The sequence below is a fragment of the Equus asinus genome, chromosome 1 (assembly GCF_041296235.1).
Source record: "Equus asinus isolate D_3611 breed Donkey chromosome 1, EquAss-T2T_v2, whole genome shotgun sequence".
NCBI classification, from domain to species: Eukaryota; Metazoa; Chordata; class Mammalia; order Perissodactyla; family Equidae; genus Equus; species Equus asinus.
This window is the reverse complement of record NC_091790.1, coordinates 109667705-109692973: the sequence shown is the minus strand read 5'-3', so window position 1 is coordinate 109692973 and position 25269 is coordinate 109667705. Positions and strand designations below refer to the sequence as shown.

The following is a 25269-nucleotide window of genomic DNA, read 5'->3' as shown; positions in this document are numbered from 1 at the left end:
GATGTCATAAATCCAGACAATAGGTCGAAGCTTTTTTCCAGATTTATTTCCCAGATCAGGAAACATTCTTCCCCCCACCCTTATTTTCTGTTTCATTTCTGGTCCCCAACGATGTTTACCTTGTATTAGAAGAGCAATTCTCAATGTGTGGTCTGTGGAGTACCATATGAGGTAAAAAATATCTTCATAATATTACTAAGACGTCATGTGCCTTTTATTCTGGGTGGACACTTTCGCTGATTTGAGCCACAGCTCTGGTGGGTAACACTGCGGGGCTTTAGTAGGAATCAGCAATGGCATCAAACTGTTATTTCATTGCCATGCACTTGCAGTTAAAAAAATAAAAACAGTTTCACTTAAAACTGTCTTTGATGAAGTAGTAAAAATTATTTTTATTAAATGCTGACCTTTGAGTCTTCTTAATACTGTGTGATGAAACAGGATTTGCAAATAAAGACTTTTACTCCATACCAAAACACAATGGTTGTCTACAGGGAAAGCATTGAAACAATTGAGGTGTATGCTGAACTAGTAAATTTTTTCATAGAACATCATTTTTTTTTTTAAGATTTTATTTTTTCCTTCTCCTCCCCAAAGCACCCCGGTACATAGTTGTCTATTCTTCGTTGTGGGTCCTTCTAGTTGTGGCATGTGGGATGCTGCCTCAGTGTGGTTTGATGAGCAGTGCCATGTCTGCGCCCAGGATTCGAACCAACGAAACACTGGGCCGCCTGCAGCGGAGGGCGCGAACTTAACCACTCAGCCACGGGGCCAGCCCCCATAGAACATCATTTTTACTTGAAAGAATAAATAATAGACAAAATACAGTTTTCCAGACTTGGATATCTGGCAGATAATTTTCTTGAATAGGAACAAAGTTAAGGAAAATTGGCAGCATTTGTTGCCAGTGATGTAACTCAAGCTTTCAAGTGATTTATTATTGTTATTTTTAAACAAATAAATGTTTTTCTAATGTCTCAGCTTAAATTTCTAATATGGTAAATACCAATAGATACAACCCACACAAACAAAAGCTCTTTGGGGGCCCTCAATATTTAAGAGCGTAAAGGGGTTCTGAGACCCATGTTTGAGAACCACTGTATTAGAGCATGGTTCTGTTACCTTAATTTTCTCTTTTATATTTTATCAGAGAATGCTATTTCCGTGCGGGGTGACTGTGTACGTGTGTGTAGGTTTTTGGTGCATTCTGAAAGCACTGAGGCCATATATGCTTTCTCTAGGAAAATTACATCTGATCTACCCGTGAGAGGCCTGACGACAGAAACTGAGAGGATTTCAGGGAGAAGAAACAGAGAGCAGAGGCATGGGGTGAGTCAGTAAGTCTAATAACAAACCTGAAGGGTTGAGAGTCCTGGGAGGCACAAAATAGTCTTTGAAATCTTTTTCCCCTTTCCACAGTAGGGGAAAAAAGTGAACGCAAATGACAGAATTAGGAGAAAGGTAAGTTTCCCAAGAAGTAGTCTATCACAGACTGACAGCCTAAAAATGTAAAAATTAAGCAAATGGATGAAACAAACCTCACTCTATACATGCCCCACCCGCCACAACGCAAACAGCCTGTATTTTCTGGAGTGCTCCTCCGTGCCACATTATAAACCATAAGATTAGGATAAAACATGGTCCCTGTTTGCAAAAATCTTACAATCTACTTGGGATGACTAAACTTTAAGTATTTTATATAAACTTTTATGCATTTCTGACAGTTTGTTTAAAAAATTGACATATGTGATGCTCAAAGGGTTACAGGTTTTCTTATTGTTTTTCACACTAATTTTCTTGGATAATAATTTACTCCAAAGTAATGTTTTTAAAGGTTCTTTTGAATATACTCATTAATTATAAGTATAAAGTCAGAAAAAAACATTCAAACTTGTAAATGAATCTAGAAGACTCTACTTGTTTTTAAGATCTTATTATAAGCATGCATTTAACAAATAAGAAAGAAATTACTTCAGATACCTTAAGTTTTTGTTTTTTAAGCTTGAAATTTTGGGTAATATTTTCATTAATTTGTTAAAAGACCAATTGGACACAGAAAGGTAAGTTATCAAGATGACTAAGAACAGACAGTTAGAGGCATGGATGTAGTAATCACAATCATGGGGCCCCGGGCAAATTACTTAATTTCCCTCCGCCTTGCTAACATGGAGACAACAGCAGTAACATGGGACCTGGAGATGACAACTCCAGGCTGTCAGGATTAAACGAGAAATACAGGTAGAGCCCTAGCACATACATCACAGTCAATAAATGTTTCCTGTTAATACTGAGAATAAACTCCATCAGCAAATACAAAAACATTCAGAGATGGTTAATAATTCTAACATTCAACTTAAGTTAGTCTGAAATTCCTCACATACTCCCCAATCAGCATCTCTTCCACAACTTTATATGTGTGGCATTAGGAAAGCACATTACTTCGATTCACTAAGTGCTAAACATCTGTTCAGTGCCCACCCTATGCAAGACAGCAGCTAGAAAGTCCAAAAGGCAATGTTCGACATTAAAAGGAGATCAAATCACTTTAATGAAAAACTTTGATCTAAATAGCAGGGATAATTGACTATAAAGAAAGACCCAAATTAAAATTTACCAGAGAAATATTAAATACTTTAAAAAAAGCTGCTTAGATCAAATTAATCCTTGACTTTTACTTCCAGTGTTCAACTCCTACACATGGGACATCTATTCTTACCTAAGTTTCCTACTGTCACCTTCATAGGCTGCTCAAGGCAGGAAACACAGGGACAAATAAGTTTAAACATGTAGTAGAGAGCTCAGCGATCCTGAAGGACCAGGAGGCAAGCACGTCAGCCTACAGGGCTCCATGCGAGGCACTGTCGGGGTCTAGTCTTGCTTCTACGCAGCAGCTCAGAAGCTACTAAGAACTGTTCCAGCACATCGTCGCCACTCACACATTTCTGTACTAACTCAGTCGTTCTGACAGCCCTGGAACTATTGCTGTTCCCACATGAGGGCAACAAAAAGTCAACCTTTACCGAGTACGAATTACACAAAGAGAACTAGGGCAATGCCACTGCTAGGCACTATACCTCGGGCCCGGAGTAATTAAAAATAAATAAATAAATAAAAATAGCATGGTGACTGCAGGTTAGAAGTAAAGTGCTTCTGCTTCGGTGGCTGTATCTTTATTCTGTCAATAAATATTTACTGGGCATCTTGCCTTCATGTCTGTAAGGCCTTCAGATTCGGAACCCCTTGAAGCTTACATGTTATTAGGGTATACCTTAGTCTAAGGTCTTCTAGAACCTTGCTAGAGATAAGCTGATGTGGGGAATTATTCTTTTAGTTACACAGATGGTAAGCAGGCTTTATCTGGATTTCGATTTGTTTGTTACCTTATTTACTGACTATATTTAGACCTCCATCACTGGCTATGAACGTGAACAATTCATTCAAAACACTTAAAAATTCCTCCTATGGGGCTTTCTCCTCCAGAACCTTGTTTTAGCATTTGCCCCCCCTCTGCCTCTGTTTTTAACCTCCAACAAGTCTCTTCACAAGTCTCTGCTCTACCACCCACAAACACATTCCGTCTTTCCAGCTTTGGGACGGCTACCACCAAAGCTTGGCCCTCTTCACAGTCAACTAGCAGTTTACTCTCACTGTCCACCTTCCTACCACCCCTCCATTCAGCTGACTACCACCCGGTTCCTGATTTCACTGAAACTGCTCTTACTAAAGCCACCAGGAGCCTCTTGATTACCAAAGCCAAGGGATGCATTTTAGTCCTTATCTTACTTAACCTCTCTATTGCACCGGATATTACTAAGCACGCTTCTTGAAATTCTCTAATAGCGATGCCAAGATGTTATTTCTCTCCATCTTCCTAAGCGTTCCTTCTCTCCTTTGCTGGCAGTTATCTGCTGAATCTCCAGCCCATACATGTCTTTTAAACTCTAGATCCATATATCTAACTGCCTATAGCATACTTCTACTTATATGATCTAAAGAGACCATTCAATACACCCAAAACCTTACTGATCTTCCACCGAAACACTGCAGCTTCTCCTTAGTGGTATCCTGGTGGAGGCACCACTACCAACTCAAGTCAGAAACACGGCGGTCACCTTAGAGCCCTCCCTCTTCTCCACCCTCCAAGCATATTCTAATTTCTAAACCTCTCTTCTCTAATTCCACTTGAATTAATTTTAGGCCCTTATAATTTCTCAAGCAACAGGTCTCCCTTCCTTCACGTATGTCCTTTCCAATTCATTCTCTACATTGCTGACAAAATGAAAATTTCTAAAAGGCAAATCAAATTATATTAGCCACCTGTTTAAAACCCTTCAACGAGTGAGTCTCCACCTCATAGGGTCGGAATTCTGGGCTTAAATGGAAGCTATCCAATCACCAACCCAAAATTCTGTACCCTGCACATACGTATCTTCCTAAGGAAAGGAGCCAGGTCATCAAAGGTTAACCCCAGAAGGTTAAGAATCATTGGTTCATAGGATAAACTCCAAGCCATTCTGCAAGCCCTTCAAAATCTTTCAGAATCATCTCAAACCACACCCTCCCTCCCAGTATATGTTCCAGCCAACCCCAGCCACTTTAAGTCCTGAATTAGGGCATGCTGCTTCGACTTTTCACACCACTGAACAGAAGATCCCCTTTGCCTGGAAAGCCACTCCCCACCCACTTCCCAAGAGGGCAAGCACTCTTCCTTCAAGAGTTCCTCCGTCTAGGAAATTCTCTGACTTCTCCAGGCCGCTGGTTTCTCCTTCCTACTACAGTTTGCCTGTACCTTTATTATAGTATTTTTCACATGGCGTTTTCCTATTTGCTTTCATGTCTTTCTTTCTCAACAGATCTTGAGGAAATGACCATGTTTTATTCGTGTTTGTAGGCTGGCGCTTTGCACAGCCCCAGTATATAACACATACTCAAATATTTGTTGAATAAATATTCACTACACCATCAACAATGAAGAGTCTTTTCATAAAACGTTCTCCTGTGTAATAAGTTGTTCAAACTGAAAGTAGTACTTCCTTAAGAAGCTTAAAAAAGGGTATTTTTCAAAATACATCAGACCACTGATCACTAATAAACTTACCATTGTCTTAAAACATTAAGGAAAAAAGTTGTCTACTTTTTCAAAGATGGACAAATAATATAAGCACACACATAAACAACTGCCTCTTCACTGATTTAAGTGAAAATTGAAAATTTAATTATAATCCTCAACGAAATTCAAGCTAGGAGGTATAAGCCTTTTTCTCAACCTTTATATTTCATTAGCCTAGTGAAATGTGACGTTCCTCCTATAATTTAAAATTTTTATATACTCAAATAATAATGTTCTTTATATTTAAATCTGGACCTAGGCTGACAGAACCCTAAGTAAATACATCTACGTGTCTTTAAAGGAAACACTTGTGTGAAATCAGCACTACTACAGTTTTCAGAAAACCCCAAGTAAAACTCGGCAGGGAAAGGGCAAGAAACCTTGGGCGTGGGTAGGAAATCAGATCGAGTGCCCATCTGAGAATTTCAGTTTCTGTGCTACTTTAAAAAAACATCCTCGGCGGGGTCTTTCAAACAGGAAATCAGAAGTTCTGCCCCTTCACCACCTTGTCTCTAAAACACAGGGCTCAAGCGTTACGGATGTACATGTCGCTGGCTATCAAAACAACCTGCTGCACGCCAGGCAGGGGCCAGCTGCCCGCGAACCGCGAACACGGGCCCCCAAACCGGCCCCGGAACATGCACGAGGCGCCAAGGCCGGAGGAGATCTGCAGAACCCTGCAGGCGACAGATCGCGGCCAAGGTCGCAGGAATCAGTCTCTTTTATGTTAATGATTGAGCGTGCCCGGGGAAGGGACCACAAGCGGGCTGCGGGATGCCGCCGGGAACACACCCGCAGCCGAGTCCACGGCGACTCCCAGCACGTGTTTCGGGGGATCGCACCGACCAGATGCGTTTCGTGAAAAGACCGCGTCACCCCGCCCGCTCGCCCGCCGCCCTGACCCACGGGTTATTTTTACCCGGTTCTAACTCGGGGCCAAGCGGAGCGGCGCAGGAGGCGCGGAGGGCTCGGGGCCGCCCGGGGCCGTCCGGCCGGCGGGCGGGGAAGGGAGCGCGGCCCGGGCCGGCCGCCGGTTTCGGTTGGACCGCGGCAGGAAGTCCCTTTCCCGGCGCGCAGAGAACCGCGCGGGCCCGCCGCCCGCCGCCCCCCGCCCCCCGCCCCGCCGGGCCTCCTCGCCGCCGCACTCACCCACTCCAGGACCTTGATGAAGCCGAGCGGCTCCTTGAGCGGGCTCAGGTTGAGCTGGAAGGAGGACATCCTCTGAAGGAAGGAGGGAGAGAGTCAGCGCGGAGGGCCGAGGAGGCGGGGGACCGACGCGGCCGGCGCCCGGGCGAGGAAGGGCGGAGAGCGGGCGGCGGGCGGGGCGGCGGTTGGGCGGCTCGCCGAGGCGCAGGGGCGGGGCCGGGGAGGGGCGGAGAGGCAGGCGGGCGAGCGGGCGGGGACCGGGGAGGGGCGGCGCCGCCCCGGGGCGCACCTGGCCGAGCCGGCTGATCCGCTGGCGAACCACGTAGATGTTGGACGCCATGCTGAGCGCCGCGCCCCCTCCCAGAAGCCCGGCCCCGCGCGCCGGCCCCTGCCGCGCATGCGCCCCCTGCCCGCGCCGGGACCTCAGCCGGGAGCTCCTCCGCCCCTCACCCCGAAGCCCGGAGAGCCGGCTCCTCTCGCGCATGCGCACCCTGCTCGCGCAGGGCCCCTGCCGGGGGCGCGTCCACCCCTCGCCCCGAAGCCCGGCGCGCCGGCTCCTCCCGCGCATGCGCGCTCTGCCTGCACGGCTCTCGGCTTTCCCGCAGGCCGGCGGCCTCCGCCGCTGCCCTTCGCGGTTCCCCGCTCTTAGGTGGATGTCTAAAGCATCTACACAGACGAAGCCGCGCTTCCGGGCTGCTCTTCGGGGCCTTTTATGAAAATGCTGGAAAGTTCTTGCAGGACCACAGATTTCGGGCGTCTCTGCCGTAGGGTATGTCCGAAGCGTGATTCCCCAAAGGTTCTTCTGGAAATTGAGGTGTTTTTTTGGTCAAACTTGTCAAATTGGAGCCAGAGTTGAAGGATGTAGGAGAAAGGTTATACCGAATAGAAAAAGCTTGGCTGGACAGGCTCCTGACCCACCTACCCGTCTCTCTTACCTGTTGGTCACGTCCTGTCCTTGGGGCGACCCTGGTGTCTTTCTGCAGAAGGCTCATTGCCGCTGCCCCTTCAAGATTCGGTTTAAGTGAAACTTCCCTCCTGGCCTCGGAGTATCGGAGCCCCGAAGTCTTGATTTCCTTACTGGCTTACCCAGCATCTTGGAAGTTCTTGGATAGCTGGAATGATGGCCTATTGCCATGTATGGTAGGGTGGTTAACACCATGTTACACTTAAGTAATTAAGGAAGAAAGGAGTTTAGCACAATAGGATCCAGTCCCAACTTCCAAGTACTTACCTATGTATACTAACTGATTTTCCAAGCACCTAGCTATGAATTAGCAGGTTCCTTGCCACTGAAGTTATTCTAGAAGGGTTTGACAACGTACTGAACATCTTTCTAGGAAGCTAACCCTTTCTCCTTTGACACCTGATTGTTGTTGGCTTCCCAGAGAATGCGAAGAACATATTTCAGTTTCCTTGTTGACAGAGACAATCTTATTCTTTTTATCCTGACTCCCATTCCTCAGTCCCCAGAACAGTGCTTTATGCTAAGTGGGCACCTAGTGGGTGATTGTAGACTCCTCTTACTAAACAAGAAGGCATTGGAGATGCCCATCAGGGCTGAATCGGTGGAAGATGACGTTGCAGTGGTACCCAGTGCACCTGAATCCACTGTAAGCAGTGTTCCAAGTCTTCCTGGTTCCTCTTCTTTCTCCTTTTCTACTTTGTTTCTGCACCTCTTCCCCTGGCTTCCAGTTATTGGAGCCCCCAGGTAGTGATCTCTTTACTGGCTTCCTTGCTACTCTTCTCTTTGTATCCTCTTTAGTCCATTTTTCTAAACTTTTACTCCCACTCTATTGAGGCTTTTTCGGTGGGCACCTGGGGCTGCGTTGTGGATAGTAGTGCTGTTACTGGCTTGGGCTCCATATTCACAAAGATTCAAATTAGACTCTGATGTTATTTCCAAAGGAGATAGCCACTGACAGATCAAAACACTGTTCACTTTGCAACTTTATTTATTAACTTGAAAAATCTGAAATACACTGTAATTTAGTAACCCAGCTTTGGCATTTCTCCATTTTTTTCGTTTTTTGAAGGTCTCAGAAATTGGCATTGGCTGAGCCCATTCTCAGCTTCTCAGAAGCTTGACTTTCTCTTTCCTCTTTTCTGCCTCTCCTCACTTTCACTTCTCTTTCTTGTTCATCCCCAGCAGCGGAAGGCATGGTTGTTTCGCCTCAGGAAACCTTTAGTGCTAGAGCACGCACCTTGAACTTTAAGTTCTCTTCTTTGGCCGTGTGCCACTAGGTTTTGTAAAAGATGGCGACCACTTATGGTGAGCAGAAGAATAGTTATCTGGTCACTTGTCAGAACTCATTCACAGGATCTGCCTGGGCAAAGCAAAGCAAGAGTGAGCCACTGTTGTTACCTTCAGTGATATATTGGCCAGCACTGCTCTGCCAGTCAGCTGAGCTCTGGGAGCTCCCACTTTCCGGAGAAAGAGCTGGTAGTGGCTGGTGGAGCAAGTGCAATCTGATTAGCAACCAGATAGTTGTGAATTTTTTAATCCCAGAAAAACAAGACTGTTTAAACAATAGCATCTCGTTGAAGGCACAATTGTTCCAAATCTGGGAAGAATGTTCAGATAGCTGTATCACATTGACTACAACACTGGTCATTTTCTAATTTGTTCTTCAAATCCGAGGAAGGAACCAGAAGCTCTGGGCACAACATGTTCCACTCCCTACTAGGCTGTTATGGAAAATAATACTTGTCACGCAAAATTGTCCTATCCGTGCTAGTATAATTATGGCTAAGTTACCTACATAATTTGCCGTTTTTAAACTTCTCTTTGCTGTTTATAAAACATATTCCAGGTTGTGGTACTTGGAATTTTAGGATGTGAAAGAGGTCAGAAGGAAGCTGTGTTTAGGGAAATCATATCCTTGCCTAACTCTATTCTTCTGTGTTTCTCAAAGTTCTAGTCACTGTATTGGGAAGATAAGACTTTGTAACTCATTCTCAAGCAATGTTTATCTTTTTTTTCTGAAAAGATAGTGTTTAATACCAATACATTCAAAACCTGAGTTTTGCCTGTAAACACAGGTCTTTTCACTGATGAATTCAACGATCATTTTAGAAAAATTTAAAAATCACTCTAAATTTATTTAAATTGTGCAATATATTGACTCAGTGGGCACCATAAATTAATCTCAAAATAATTAAACTGAGGTCTTTTTAAATTAGCTTTCAGCTTTTAAAATAATGTTAGATTTACAGAAAAGTCACAGAGTACGAAGAGTTCCTGTGTACGCTTCACCCAGTTTCCCCTGATGCTAGCATCTTCTATAACCTAGATGCTATTGTCACAACAAAGAAATTAACTTTGGCATATTACTATCAACTAAACTACAGAACTTTTCAAACTGCACCAATTGTCCACTAATGGCTTTTCACTGCTTCAGGATCCAATCCAGCATACCATGTTTAATCTAACGAGATCTTTTTTGAAGGGGTATTGAGGAGTGGAGGGAAATGAACAAGACAGAATCATTTTCCATTCAGTTGAAAACCGAATGAAATGCACGAGAAGGATTTAGTATATGGCCAATTGCCTTGACCCAGGGGCCCCTTGCTCTGTGACTGCTGTCTGGGTGTTAGTACCTGCCCCCTATCGGCTCCCTTAGGTTTTTGTGTCCAAATTTGTGGCTGCGACTTACTGTGGCATATGATTGACTCAGGTGCTGACCTGAAGCCTGGTGTCTGCTCTCACAGCCCTGGGCCCCACCCCCACTGCACTAAGCCTGAGTTTTTGGAGAGCAAGAGAGCCCTCTGGTTGCTCTGCAGTCCTTTACAGCCACGGTCAGTTTCACTGCTCAGCAGCAGGGCTGTGTTCTCCCACGTCTCCTGGGCTGAAATCCTGCCTCTGCTTTGTGACCATCAGCGAGGGGTTTAACCTTCCTAAGTTTCCATGCTCTCATTCCCGTTTTGCAGAGAGGAAATGAGAGTTGTAGTGAGGTTTAAATTTTGTAATTTTCAGATATCATATAAAAGAGTGCCAGGTGCAGAACAGGCACCTAGTAAACATTACCCATTATGATCATTGTGTCCCAGAAGCAGAGGGTGGGTCAATCTCCTGATTGGGTGGTCAAGAAGCAACAAACACTTAATGCCAGAGCAAAGTCATTTAAGGAAATCAAACTTTGATTTGTTGGCTGGAAGAGAGAGTTATAAGGACGACCATCCCACTGGTAAAAGGAAAGAAATAGGAAAGTTGGGAATAGAATTCTAGAAAGCAAAGAAAACATAATTTTTCACTACTGAAAGCATGTGGGGCAAAGTTCATGCTAATCCTCTTCACCTGGCTCTGATTTTAATCTATTTGTGGCTAAAGTGAGCAGAGTTCTCATCACGATTTTAAGCTTAGCTCACGTGTAAGCAGTGAATCAATGAGGAAAATGTTCTAATTTGGAGAGGTTAATTTTATAATAATCTCACAAGTACTGTGATTAGGTTTCTAAAGAAAAGAGGATTCTTGTAAAATAGCTTTTATCATCAAATAAGTTGGAGTTTGTAGAGTGTTTTGCGTCTTTCAGAGACCTTCTGTAGTCATTTTTTTCACGTGATGCTTGAGTTAAGGGAGGGTGTAGGAATTATGGTGCGTGTTTTGCTGAGAGGGAAGCCCAGAAAGAAGAAAGCTTATCAGGAAAGGCCTCATAGAGGAAATGACACAGGCCTGAAGCTTGAGAGATGTGAAGGGGGTTCCACGGGGGGTGGGGGGGTTGGGGGGAGGGGGTTCCTGGCACAGGTACAGCAGGAGGTAGGGCACGGTGATAGAGGAGGGGGGGTTCTTCTGTGGGACTAACTTCCTCAATATGTCTGATGCTTTGGGTAAGGGGAGCAGTGTAGAGGCAGGGCTTTCTACGCCAGCTGGGACTCCGGACTGGATTCTCTGGCAGTCAGTTGCTTGGAGGCAAAGGGGAGTAACATCAGATTTCAGTTTAGGAAGATCCCTGTGGCAGTAGTTTAGAAGGCGAACTCAAAAGATTGTTAGCAGGTGGGTTCAAGATAGCTGATATTTTCTAAACCTGTTGGTCTTGCAATCTCAGGTCCCAGATGTGGTGACAATGAGCAAGAGTAGACAGCCAGGGTGGCACTACCAGCACAATACTGCCAGCAACAAAAGCATGAGATTTAGACGCAGAAACCGCTGGTTCCCGCCCTGGTTTTGTGAGAGCTACAAATTTTCCTGGAGCATTACCATTTCATCTCCTTTGACTTACGCCTGTGTAATGAGAGTGTTTGTATGTCACCAATTTCATGTATATGTTAATTAACACCAATGGAGTACTTCCAACGACACATCAGGACTTGGGAATGAAGACAAATGTGAAGATGTCTTAGCTGGTCCCAGAATCTTATCCAGGGGTTCGGGGTTCAGTTGACTGCCTAAGTTACGTAGCTGGGTGGATATGGAGATTTTAGAATCCAATTTTGAGCTGCTTCTGTCATAATAGTTATTCAAATTAGTCCACGTTTTATTGTCTCCCTGAGAAGCAGAGCGCCCAAAAGATTTACACGGAGATTTCAAGCTTAACATTGCATTGTACCCAGGGCTCTCTCTGGAAGTCTGATGCGAAACAAAACAAAATGTCCCTAGTACTGTATGGATGGCTTGTTTATTCTGTTCTCTGCAAGTGCAGAACCCTGACTTCCTGCCAGGGAGAGAACAGGGTGTGAGCAATCCGGGAAAGTAAACGGAGCGGATCTTCATGCTTTGTTTTTAGCATGCTGGACAGGACCACCCCAGGATCTGAACTTCCTGTGTCGAATGTAGGAAACCCAAGAAAATGCATGGCAGCCCTTCCCTCCTGATTCTGTCCCTGTAGATTTTGTGTTGGAACCACCATGATTTTTTTTTTTTGAGGAAGATTAGCCCTGAGCTAACATCTGCTGCCAATCCTCCTCTTTTTGCTGAGGAAGACTGGCCCTGAGCTAACATTCATGCCCATCTTGCTCTACTTTATACGTGGGACGCCGACCACAGCATGGCTTTTGCCAACGGTGCCATGTCTGCACCCGGGGTCCAAACCGGTGAACCCTGGGCCGCCGAGAAGCAGAAGGTGCACACTTAACTGCTGCGCCACCGGGCCGGGCCCAACCACCATGATCTTCTGAGGGACACTGTAGCATTTATTAAGAGAGAACAGATCACCAAAGATGATCCCTTTCACTGTTGACCAGTCACATGCCCAGGAAGTCTGTAATCTTATCAACAACAAAAAATCAGTCTTCTAAAATGATACGACAAAGAGAAATAAAGAAATGCCTGAGTAGAAGCTGGCAGGGAAAATTCTGATGCTGATGAAATGATGGCAATGGAAGTTTGTTTACAATTTCTCTAGGAGGCAGAAGAAGCTGTTTTATACAGTAGCTTGGTTTCTAGAAAGTTGACTGTAAATGTAAATGGATGTTTACTTTACACTTTCGGAGTTGGCCACTTAAAGGATTCTTTTGGAGAACATCCTTATGATCGTTCTTTATGCTTCATAGCTTTGTATGTTTTATACCCTCTGTCCACCCCATTTTTTTTAAAGCAACAATCATTTGTAATTTTCTTACAAGCTAAATAAATTGGTCTTTTCCTTCTGAAACAATATTTGATTATTCTTGTTATTTTCTTAGAAGGAAAAGCAAGATTTTTTTGCTTGTTTGTATTTAAACTCCTCTGCTTTATTATTTCTCTTCATTTTTTTTTTTCATTTCCTAGACTGACCAAATGATGAGAAGCCTAGGAATTTATTGACTTTTTGTTATTGAGGCTTAACCCTGAGAGAATGAGGGAAACCCCAAGCACCCCGCCACCTGCCTGTGGAAATATTCATCCATCCTCTGGCGCCGTAACACAGATCCTGAAAGACCATCGTAACACATTCTCTATCTTAGGTTAGCTGCTGTGTGCTTGAAAATACAAACACCCTGGAGAATTATTGCATTCAATGGTCTATTACAGCACTATACTTTAATGGAAAATTGATTATTTTTCTCCAGTAGTGAGACAAATGGGAGTTTTCATGGGCATGTAGGAAAGAAGGGGCCATCTTAGAATCTGAGGCACCATCCCAGGGGGACAAGCTTACCCGAAGGAGGAAGTTCTGGGCTGCCAAGAAGTTGCAAAAGGGATGCTGGATGCCTGGAAAGTATGTTGGAGAAGCTGCTCATTATGGAAGAAAAGGAAAATGGGAAGCAGAGATAAAGTAAGTGTGGCTTCCTGCACAATTTAGTTTTGGGAGAACTGAATTTTCTCAGCATACTCAATTTCAGAGAGACCTGAAATGAGACCTCTTCCTTCCAATGTGTATTGATCACTCATACGGACTTGGTGTTTTGCTAAGTGCTAATCATGCAAAGCTGAACAAGATATTCTTGTCCTCAGTGAGTTTACATTCTAAAAGGAAAGATAAACCGAAAGAAGAAAAAAGAGAAATATATTTTCAAGTTGTGATATGTACAATGAAGAAAACATACATTTTCTATATTTTTTGTTTTCTGCTCTACAATTTGACTACCCTGCAAAATCTGTGGTAAAACAGAGATAAACTGGTAATGGCCGCAGTCTTTGTAATCTATATAATCAGTTACTTTTGACTGAGGTCCTGAGTAAGTTAGATCCTATGTAAGAAATCCTATGTAGGATTTCTAGGGATAATCTTATGACACTCCCAGAACTCTGGAATTCTGTAGACTCAGTATTCTAAACACTGAGGGGCTCCTCAGAGCCAATTCTAATAATTGAGTAGGTCAGGTTGACCGCTACCTGTGAGGTTTAAGACCTACTTGCTGTGTGCTCCCTCCACCCCCAACACAATGCCCATCCCTCGGCTACATTTCCAGAAATTCCAGGGTTAAGAATTCTAATAGACTGGCCTAAGGAGAAGAAAACAGAGAAAGGTGATTAGTCGTGGAGCTGCTGGTGAGAGAGAGGACTAAGGAATACACCCAGAGCCCCAGAACGAAGCTAACAAGAAAACTGACTGAAATGCTCCAAGTAGGAGAGTGAGTCATAGCAGTTCTGGATCAGTAACCCAGGTAGCGGGAAGAGGCAAAGTGGAGAAGAGGATTCATTCTAAACTTAAGGGTAGCATGTGGGGAGCCACTTGAGGTCCTTGCTTGCTCTGCTGTTAAAGGGGGACTGTAAATATGTCCTATGAGAGGCTGCATGCATGCTCGTAAACATTCTTTTCTGTAAGTGATTACGACGGCCATTGGAAATAGGAAGTCAGTAGGTGACTTATGTTATTTGTACATTACAAGGATAATTGTACTATAGTTAATACAACACTGAAGAACAATGTAAAATATATTTTTGCCTTGTTCTCACATCTGTGCTAGTGAAAGAGGTAATATGAGGAAAATGAACGAGAGCAATCGAGTAAAACTACTGTCTTCGTGGGCCTTTGAGTGGGCACACGTTTCTTTGTCTGCCCAGCATCCTTTTGGGGGAACACATCTTCCACCCTCATTCTAAAGTACTCCCGATCAGCTGGTTTGGCCCAAGGAGGGGTATGTGATCCAGGCTCAGTCAATCAGAGGATTTTATCTTCTTAGTCACAGTGATTAGTTGATGAAAGTATGTGATAGAAGTTGGACCAGTCAGAAGTCTCTCTGGATATTTTATCAGCTATCCAGAAAAATACCCTTTCTCTAGGATCATAGGCTCTAAGAACTCTAGAGGTTGGGGGCAGCCAGAGTCCATCTTCCTGCCACGTGGAGTCAACTTGAAGATGAAGCCAAGCAGAGACACGCAGTGTGTAGGGAGTGGGGAAGAGAGGCCCTAACTGATACTGTATCCATTCTAAGGGATCCTTGTGTGGATGTGCCTGAGTAGAAGGGCAGGTTTCTACCAGCCTCTGAGAATGGGGCAGTCAGGGCTGTGACTCACCCTGGAACCAGCTGTCCTTGTCAAGAGGGGCCAAGCTCTCCCGGGAAATTTACAGTGGAAGGAGACTGACGACAGCAAATAGCCAGCTGGGCCTACCTGTAGTTACTGGCCTTTGGGTGACTTCAAGATTAGTTTATCGCTGCCCGCTCTCCCCAGAGCCTTCCTGTGTCCCCCACTGCCTCAGGTCAACCTGAGTTACCCAATTCATCTGGTGAAAAGAGTGAAGAAGAAGTAGGAAGACTGAGATAGCGTCCAAGTCCAACAGAATTCGTTTTCTTGTCTTTCTCACGCATCTGATCTTAAGAAGCTTGAAGGCAGGGCCCGTGTCTCCCGCTATAGGACCTTCAGCCCCAGAACTCGGTAAGCATTTCAGCGAAGCACTGAATGAGTGAATGTGATGTAGAATGTAGAAAGAGGGGCCCTGAGGTATCCAGCCTGAGAAATTCATTGCTTTGGATTAAAAGCACAGCTTCGTCAAGCATCCCCTTAAAAAAGGCAGATACGCAGAGGAGACACAATGTCTTTCTCTGTCAACCAGCAACTCTCATTTTTGGCAGCTATCCGAACAAGGGGAACCATAAAAATTGGATTTTAGAGAACACTCATAGTATGATAGAAAGGGCACAAATTTGTGTAACTAATTTGGAAAGCAGTTTGGGTTTCTCTCTCAAGTTTAACATTCACGTCCATATGACCCAACAAGGGATGGACCTAAGGGAAATTCGTGCAGATATACAACAGGAGACATGTGCATGGATGTTCTCAGCTGCACTGATCACAGGGCAAGACCTGGACACTCACCAAATGCCTGTCAACAGGAGAGTGGGTGGAGGAACCGTGATATACTCACATGGTTGAATATTATATGGCAACAAAAAGAAGTGAACTACACTAATTCACACCAGTGTGGATAAATCCTAGCAAGGAAACAATAAAACGTGAAGTGAAGACAGTAAATGCCCCAAATGTGTATGACAGGATATAATTTTTATAGAGGAGGAAATAATGAATATAAGAATATATTCTGTAGAAGTACGTATGGATGCAATAAAAGCAAAGAATTCTGGGTGATGGTTGTCTTGTGTGGGGAGAGGCTGAGAATGGTATGAGGGACCACTGGTTAGACAAAGGTTATGTTGAGGTTCTAGCTTTGGTTTTGGATGGTAGGCTTACAGGTACTTATCTCATTATTAATGAAATAAATAAGTAAAAACAAAACCAGAAAGCCAGAGTTGCCTAGGAAACAGCCTGAAGCTGGTGCTTCATTCGGAAAGGGCAACCTCAGCACAATGATGGCGAGGGAAAAGGTGAAGGGAGGCAGGGAAGGACGGGGAGCAAGGCAGAGGATGCCTCAGCGCTGCTTCCTGAAGAGCTCTGAAGACACAGGCAGGTGAGCCTTTTCAGCCACATGGAGCATACTCAGGAGGATATTCAGAGAGATTGTGCCTTGGAGCAATCCTTGGGAGAGAGGAGGGAGAGGAAAATTGTTACACTGGGTCTCTCCAAGGGAAGGTGGTTCCCCGGGCACCACTTCTGCGTTGCTTCTCTGGCCCCCTTTGCTGGCAGCTGGGGAGAGCCCATCTCAGGGGCTGTGTTTTAGCCAAGTCCACAAGTGGTGGGAGAAGCCGAAATCTCAGGGCACATGGCTTATCAGCCCAGCTGCGCAATAGCAACAAAGGGAAGGCCCTGACCCTCCCGGCAAGACTCTGGTTGGTCCCTGGGGGAGTAAGTTCCTGGCTGTGGAGGCAACTGAGCCAGAGCTGGTAGCTGCGGGTCCAGGCCAAAATGGCACTGAGGAAGCTAAGAGGTGCATAAGATGTGTGCCGTGTGAGCGGGGGGGGGGGCTTGGGAGTCAGACCCAGGTTTGAATCCCTATGTGAATTTGGATAAGTCCCTTAAATCCTCTTGAACCTCATGTGGAATACGAGAATAGTGGTAACTACCTCCAGAGGTTGTTGTGAGAATTCAAAGGAGAGCACGTACATAATGCGACCAGCAGAGTCTTTGGCACCTAAGAAGTCTTCAAAACCCGATATTCACCTCTGGTCTACCCCATGCCATGAAACATAATTGAGACAGTACTGGGTGAGGGGCAGGCCTGGCTTCATTCTCCTTCTCTTCTCCTCGTCCCATCCTACCCTTTTCCTGACCGTGGGCAGACGAAGGCACTGGCCATGTGGTAAAGGATGAACGAGAACAATTTTTACCCCCTTCCCAACGTCGACAGTCCTGGGGCTGTACCTCTCCTCTGTGCTCTTAGTTTGAAAAAGTTGGGTTTAAAGAGGCATCTCAAACAAAGATGCTTCAAGCGGGCAAATAATTTGCCACTCCCTCAAAATGATAGTCTTCCAATATTTATTTTGGTTGGGGGCAGAGCTGGTCCCAGCAGGACAAAACCACCTTTCAGCGGTGTGTCAGGAGTTGGGCATGGGGACCCGAGGTCACCAACGGCAGATTTCCAGTTCATTTCAGGGATGTGTCAACCCCTTTATGACTTGCTGCCTTGACCACCTGTCTACCTGGTCATTCCTTCATGTGTTTAGGGCCCCTCCAAGGGGAATCAGGTCAGCTGAGCTCTTGGTAGCTGATAGACACCACTTTAATTCATCAATTTAATTTTCGGTCATATAAGAATGTCCATTTCCTGATTTGCCTGCCTGATACGATCAAGTGCCAGTGCTTTTTGTAGCAGCTCCCTAGGCTCTTGTGTTTGAATACTTACCAGGGACTGCAATAAATGCCCCTGCTATTTTGCTGGTGAAATGTAGTGTTGTGTAGGTGGAGGATTTAATTTCGTAGATTTAGGTGAGTGACTTAAAATTTCCCTTTCTTGTTCTTAATTTGCATTCTAATTTGGAGGTAAAACGAAGTTACTTGGGGCTAGAAGAAGCTCTCAAAAGGGGCTCTCCTTGTGATTAGTACATATTTTACACATGACCCAATTCCAAGATACTCTTCCTCAGAGCCTTTTCACGACAGCATTCCTAATCGCTAGGTTTCCTCTCTTCCCTTTGAGTGAACCCCGTGGCATCCACAAGCATGTAAAAAATTCTGGAGGAGCAGCACTCCGGCACGTTCTTCGCGAATTTCCTTTGGCCTCCCCCTCCTGGCTCGCTTCCTATGTCCACAGGTCCAGTTGGCCCCAGTTTCTTTCTAGTACGCCATGGGCAAAGCAGTAGGAAGTCATTTAAAGACTTCACACTCCTGACTTAAAGTGTCACTGGAGAAATGATCTTCTGCCTGGTCCCGTAATACCTCTTGGGCCCCCAAGAGCGAAGCCTGGAATTCTACTATCGGAACTCCTTTCCTTTGGCTCAATTTTGATTGTTCCTTAAAGATCAATGGACTGGAGGACTGGCATTTTAAGCTGTCCTGGGTCTTCTATCTCTTTGCCGTGAATGGCGGGCAGCCTGGGTCAGCGGAGGCTCTGACAGCTGCTGGATGGAGGAGGAGACGCTGTAATTAGGGAGCTCCGGACCCACAGGGAGCTCCTGCAGCTTCCGTTTTAATAGGGGCGTCAAGGACCTGCTTACAGGTGGTAAGCAATACTCCGACCTTGAAATCCCCGTCTCTTGCTCACATAGCTGCTCCTGCCTGTAACTTTCCAGTTAGAAATGTTTGTTTATGGTAGCAATGGAAAATAGCATAGGTTAGCGAACTAGCAGAGGTTGGCGAACCCACAAAAAAATTAAATACCAGAAAAAATGTCACCTAAAATGCAATATTAAAAAAAAGGTGAACAATAAAAAACTTGCGAGCCAAGAAAAAAGGCTCCTTGGGGGAAGAAACACGTACTATGATATTTTCTGCCTCCTTTTTTTTTTTTTTTGCCCCGTGGTGTTGGGCCATCTTCTGTGAAGGTCATCTTTTATGAAAATCAATAACTTTGGCTAATGTTAGGATGTCAATGTAAGGCAATGTGAGATGGCGTGGTAAGTAAACAGTAGGCATCCTGAATCAAAGGATGGGAGCGTTTAAGGATGCAGTAGCCCAGCCAGATGCTCCCTTTTAATCAGATTCCTCCTCTCTCTGGGGCTCACCCTCTGGCCTGGACTTTCTTGAGCTGCCAGACGAAAGGCGAGAGAGTTGAGCCTTATCTTCTTCCATTTCTAATCTTAGAGAATCCGTTTATTCCTTTCATCAGTTGTCAGGACCAGTCTCAGAAATTGCTGAGAACTGGGTGTGAATAATAATTACTAATATTATATGGTTCTTTGTCGTTTGCCAAGCATATTAACGTGCGTTATTGCATTTAGTCCTCCCCATCATCCTGGGAGGTAGACATTACTATTATATTATCATCACAATTTTGTAGCTGTGGAAACTGAAGCTTAAAGAGGTGATGTGACTTGTTGAAAATCATAGAGCAAGGGAATGCCTCTAAACTCAGGTTTTCTGGCCCCAAGTCCTGTTGCTTCACAATTCACACTGAGTCTCAGGAGATGCCAGTTGTCCATCAGGCTCCCCTCACTCTTACTTTACTAATAATAACAGTGGTAATAATGGCTGACATTTTGGGGTAGTCACATGGTGCCAGGTACATCTCATTTGATCCCCATACCAATCCTATGATACAGAGTTTGTAACTGAACTTACTTTACAGTTGAGTAAACTGAGGCTCAGAGAGGTTAGGTATCTTGTCCCAGATGCATAACAGTAAGTGATGGAATTCAAATCCAGGCCTGTTTGGTTCGCCCGCCAGCTCTTAACCACTCTACTCTGTGACCTTGCTGTGTCCTTTGGTTTCTCTTTCAAGGTTTCCAGCTCTTTGAAAATGTCTGATTCAACACAGCAGAGCACATATGGTGCTTTCAAGGGCAAAGGACCGAACCACAGGCTGGGGGAGGGCACACAGGATGGACAGTGGGGCCTCCAGGACTTATACCAGTGGGAACCACAAGTGACCCTTGGCGCAAAGCTACAATAAGGAAGGCGTTAGTCAGGGGGGCATGGAGCCCAGTGCGGGAAGGGGAAACACCAGACTTTCCAACCCGCGCTGAGGCAGCAGGGACTTTCTCTGGACCCTCTGCCCTGAATCTGGCACTGGATGGGAGAATGAGTGCTTAACACCAAGTCATCCCTTCCTGGGAACGACCTATGACCTTAGGCCCAGCAGAGGGCGCAGCGTTGCTGGCTGGGTGTGATGGCAGCGGCGTGTTCTGAACACGGCAGCCCAGGCCGAGGCTTGAAAGCCCCCTAGCTGGTTACGAATGCTCCAGTCCTGAGTCAATCCTAGAAGATAAACTTCTTTGAGATAAAGGTCATAATACACTGAGAGTTTTACTGTGATAAAAAATAATAGAAAGTCCTCAACCACCTTTCTGTGATATTTAGCTCATTCCCTTGCTGACTGACTCTGGCAGAGGGGTGGGGGATGTCAGTGGGAGAATCCACGTGTCTTCCATCTTGCCCACTCCCTAGGGAAGCGGTGGAGTGCTTTTTCTCCATCATAGCTCATGATTCTCAGCTCTGGCTGCACCTTAGAACCACCTGGGGGTCTTTTACTGTCGACCCGTGCATGGGACCCACCACCCAAGCATCTCTGCGGGGCGTGGACCACATACTGTAATTTTTATAAGCTCCCCAGGTGATGGTGAAGCACAGAGGGTATTATGCTCTGGAATTTCACACTTGGAAATAAAGAACTGGCCCAAGTGTCCAATTGAACTTTAGACCATTTTGGTGAGTTTGGAAGGGAGACGGGCATTGTAGACCAATTTTAAAGAGGGGAAGAAAGGAAAAGAGAGGGAAGGGATTTTCCAGGCCAGAGGACTGGTGAGGGCAAGTTTGGGGTAGGAGGCAGCCTCTTTTTCTTTGTCCTCCCACATCCTTCCTTCTGGTAGTGTATTACAGTATCACTTATTCCGATGGCTTAGCTTTCCATGTACCCAGGCACGAGATTTCTACTCCTTCCCTGGCCGACCTTTCCAATTAGACCTGTACTACTGTTCGAATGTGTCTCCTGGTGTGGAAACCCAAATCTTTCTTTTGTGATTCTTAGCTCTTTGCAATCCCGAGCAGTGGGTCTTGAGACCCCCCTATCTATCTAGAAGGAGCTGGGGACCACGTCTGGTGCATTCTGTACAGAGCAGAGCACGTGCACACGCACTGAGGATGCGTCAGCGAGGTGGAATTCAGACCTCACTCGGGCTCAGCTTTCAACCCAGCTGTAAACCCAGCGCATCTGCCACTGGACCTACAACAGTTAATTCTGTTAGGACACAGAGCTAAATCCCCCAGGAGGCTTGGCTTGGAGAGGCCCCCTGAATGGCCGCCTGCTTCAAGGTGTGCTCATATTTCTTGATTTAACTGGGTCAGTGCGGTTATTTTTGCCATTTGATTTCCGAGCAGGGCTGGCTTCAGTGTGCTGGCAATTCCCAGAGATCGTGGGCTCTGAGTGACTGGGGCAGGCGTTCAGGAGCCCCCAGTGACTTTTACTTCATTTCATTCCTCCCCTTGCCTCACGGTTTATGTGTGAGTTGTTATGGGACCGAGTTCTATTTTTAACCGCAAACACGCTCTGTTCAACTGGAATCATGTTCCTTAGACACTGCATTATGCAAGCTGGCTCCAAAGTCTGCCAGGAGTGCTGAACTAAACTGTGACAGTTCCCAGCTGTAGTCATTGAAACCCCAACTGAAACAAACAGCACGCTTGCTTGCTGCGAGATAGAATTTCAATTGTGTTAAATACCTGTCTGGCGCTACTTGATAAGAAAGCCGTGTCTATCCACTTCAATCAGCGTCTCTCATCTTGTCTCCTGCCTAATCCCAGAATAAATCCTGTGGGCTTGGGGAAGGGCATTAAACAGGCTTCTGGTGAAGATGATTAAACTTGAAACAAGTCATAATGAGGCACAAGCAATGTAACGCTCATTGTCATGTGTCTTCTCAGGTCATAGGCAGGAGGGGAGCAAAGATGATTTAGATGGAGGGCATCCTGTTGAGAAGCCACCCTGATGAAGGTGCTCCTGCTGAGCTGTTCATTATCCTAAAGTGAGTATGTTACACAAGTCTGCTGGTGGGGTCCCAGGTTTTCCTTGGGGTGATCATAGAGAAGTGGCTTTTGAGAATTGCACAGAGCCAGAGACTTTTTCCTCTGACTCCTGTGGAGTCCTGGTACCCGGCTTATCCAACATGACCCAGAGAAGGGGCAGAGCTAGAGTCTCTGAAGGGAGAATGTTAATGTCAGTCAGGATGCTTTGGTGGCAAGCAACAGAAATCAACTCTTTGAATCAGAATTAACCTACTTAAGAAGAAGAGCACTTTTTAGAAATTAAGTTCCATGAGAGCAGGGGCCAGCTTGTTCACGACTGTTTCTCTGGTGGAACAGAAGCTTGAAGATAGTAGGCACTCAGTAAATGTTTGTGGACGAAAAGAAGATATAGGGTGATCAAAGAATTGTTAGGAAGACTGAAGCCAGTTCCAGAAAATGAAGAGGCTGAGAGCATCTCTGGAGGGGTTTGGTTCATGACAGTCAGCAGGACCTCGCTACTGGAATGAAAGCTCTCTGACTATTCCTATATTTTTGAGTGTCTATACTCATGAGTCAAAATCCGGAAGGAGAGTGTATTAGTCAGAGTTTTCCAGAGAAAAACAGGACCAATAGGAGACACACACACACACACACACACATAGATTTACGATAAGGAATTGGCTCACACAGTTATGGAGGCTGGCAAGCCCAATGTGCAGGGTGGGCTGGCAGGTCGGAGCTGGAGACCCAGGGAGAGCCTATGTTCCAGCTGGAGGGCTGTCAGGCAGGAAGAGCCATGTTGCAGATGGAGCCCAAAGGCAGTCTGCTGGAAAATTCTCTCTTATTCCTGGGATAGGTCTTTTTGTTCTATTCTGTCCTATTTTGGATGAGACCCACCCACATTTGGAGAGCAATCTTTACTCCACTGATTGAAATGTTAATCTCATCCAAAAACACCCTTGCAGAAAGACCCAGAATAATGCTTGCCCAAATACCTGGGCACCCCATGGCCTAGTCAAGCTGACACATAGAATGGACCATCCCAGAGATGGGGAGGGAGGGCCCTGCTGGCCTGGCTTGAGTCACGGGACTGTCCTTTGGGCAAGTAGAAGGCAGGGTATTTATCTGGCAGTGTCGGAGCCTTTGCACAGTGGGGCACAACCATTTCCCAAAGGACAAGTGGGGAGCTGTTATCAGGAGGGAGAGGAGCGGATGCTGGGCAGCCACAAGACAGCACTCACTTTCTTCCGGGGGAGTCCCACTTTGTCACTTGCTTCTCTGTGGCTTGTGTGTGGCTTAACATCTCTCTGCTCCGCCTGCCTCTTCCAGCTCCCCTCCTCCATGTGGAAGGGAGAGTGGCAGGGGTGGGGAGGGAAATCGTTTCTGTCCCTCTGCCCCTTCACCTCCAGTCACCGGTAGAGGTGGCTGTTGGAGGGTTGACCACCAGCTCTGGCCCTTGCTCTTATAGGTTCATGCTATTGATTCAGCACTCAAACACTGCCTCACTCTGGAAAAGTCTCCCTACACCGTAAAGGGTGTGCACAAGACATCTCTGCCCCAGAAGAGTTCCAATCTATTGGACTCCATGCATTTTCCTTCTTTTCCCTTCTTTACCTACTAGAGGTGTCGTGTAGCTGTGGCTGTTGCTAACCCATGGTGTGCCCTTGTGGAATTAAAAAGGCACCCCTTCCTCAAGATACCTTACATCCGTTGGTCAGAAATTGTCATCATGTACTGATTTTGTTAGAACAAGGTGCTGCTATATACCAGAAAGTTGTCGCAATAAGTCTACCATGTTTACAATGTGAACGATGCCTCCTTAGATACGGCACCCTTGTGCAGCATACAATTTGTCCACCTGTACATAGCAGGTCTGAACTACCAAGGGAGAGGCAGGCCACCAGAGGCCAGAAAAGCACAGCTTGTTCAATGCTCTTGTGAATGGGGGGTGTGTGTGTGGGGGGGGTGAGGGGGTGGGAGGGTGTATTCTCTTTCTTTGGGTTCTGATCAATAACTGAGCCACTGATCAGAGTCAAGACAGAACTATGAGTCCAAGACTCCTCTAGTCTGGCAAGTCCACCATACTCCCCAAAGAAACTGCCTGCAAGGAATTATGGAACACTGCTCTCCTCTTGGGGGCATTCCTGGGGGACAGACAGAGCCCAGACCAGACCAGCGGGCAGAGGCAATCAGCAGATACTGCCACTCCAGGGTGCATCTGATGTGATGGCCTCTTCAGAGGTTTGTAAGCCTGACTCCTGAGTAGTATAGATGGACTGACTCACTGCAAATTCCATGGATCCACGGTGGGGTGGACAAGATCAGTAGTCTCAAATGAAAACAGGTAAGACAGAAATTAATAGAAATTCTAATGATTTCCCCCATATCTCAATAGATCACATTGTACGTGTCCTGGGGTAGGCACAGCCCACTTTGTGGACCACTGATCTAGAATCTGTTACTCCACTTACAGCAGCTGTGCAGGCAAGGCTAATTGATTACCACGCTCCCCCTGAGCCTGGAGGCATTCTCATACTCCATTACAATGCAGTGATTGCTAGGTCCGGGCTCGGCAAACGGTGCCTTGAGGGCCTTATCCAGCCTGCCGCTTGTTTTTATTAATAAAGTTTTATTGGAACACAGCTCCACTCACTTGTTTACATATTATCTATGGCCAATTTCGTACTCCAGTGGCAGAGCTGATTAACTGCCTCAGAGACCATACAGTCTAAAAGCCTGTGAAAATTAATAAGGGGAAACCTCATTTAAAATGGAGTTGGGGGGCCAGAAGGCAGAGCCCTCATGTGCCCCTACTCGACCTCAACTACAGGAAGGATTGTCAATTACAGACCTCACCAGGAAGAAGTCCTCAACAGGAAGCATCCTCAATGACAGACCCCAACAGGAAGAGATGTACATTGCATCCCCAACAAGAAATCGACTGCCCTGGACACAGCCAATGAGAAACCACCACAGCCCTGAACCCTCACTTTCCAACAGTGGATTTTCTTCAAAACAACCACTCCCAACTTCCTCCTTTTTCTCTACATAATAACGTTCCTCTCCTTTGCTTGCTGGACTTGCCTGTGGCTTTTGCTATAGCTGGCTTGTCCTCAATTGCAATTCCTTTGCTATTCCTGAATAAACCCATTTTGTTGGTCAA

The 25269-nt window shown here is 45.7% G+C and overlaps 1 protein-coding gene and 1 long non-coding RNA gene across 5 annotated transcripts in view; one reads left to right on the top strand and one right to left on the bottom strand.

Moving 5' to 3' along the window:
* Window positions 1–8603, bottom strand: part of SYPL1 (synaptophysin like 1) — a 25329-nt gene extending 16726 nt beyond the window's left edge. The window contains exons 1-2 of one of the 4 annotated variants that reach the window (XM_070505129.1): window positions 7192–8603; window positions 6260–6331 (exon numbers count right to left, since the gene is read on the bottom strand). In XM_070505129.1, the coding sequence (XP_070361230.1) occupies window positions 6260–6331; window positions 7192–7248 (129 nt within the window). In that variant the 5' untranslated portion in view covers window positions 7249–8603. Of the gene's footprint in view, window positions 1–6259; window positions 6332–6545; window positions 6753–7191 lie in introns of those variants that run through there. The other 3 variants (XM_070505141.1, XM_070505134.1, XM_044769859.2) reach the window with 3 other exon arrangements.
* On the top strand, window positions 6739–25269 carry LOC139039701 (uncharacterized). Its single transcript, XR_006527584.2, has 3 exons — window positions 6739–7025; window positions 22026–22126; window positions 24937–25269. It is a non-coding gene; the product is annotated as an uncharacterized lncRNA (long non-coding RNA).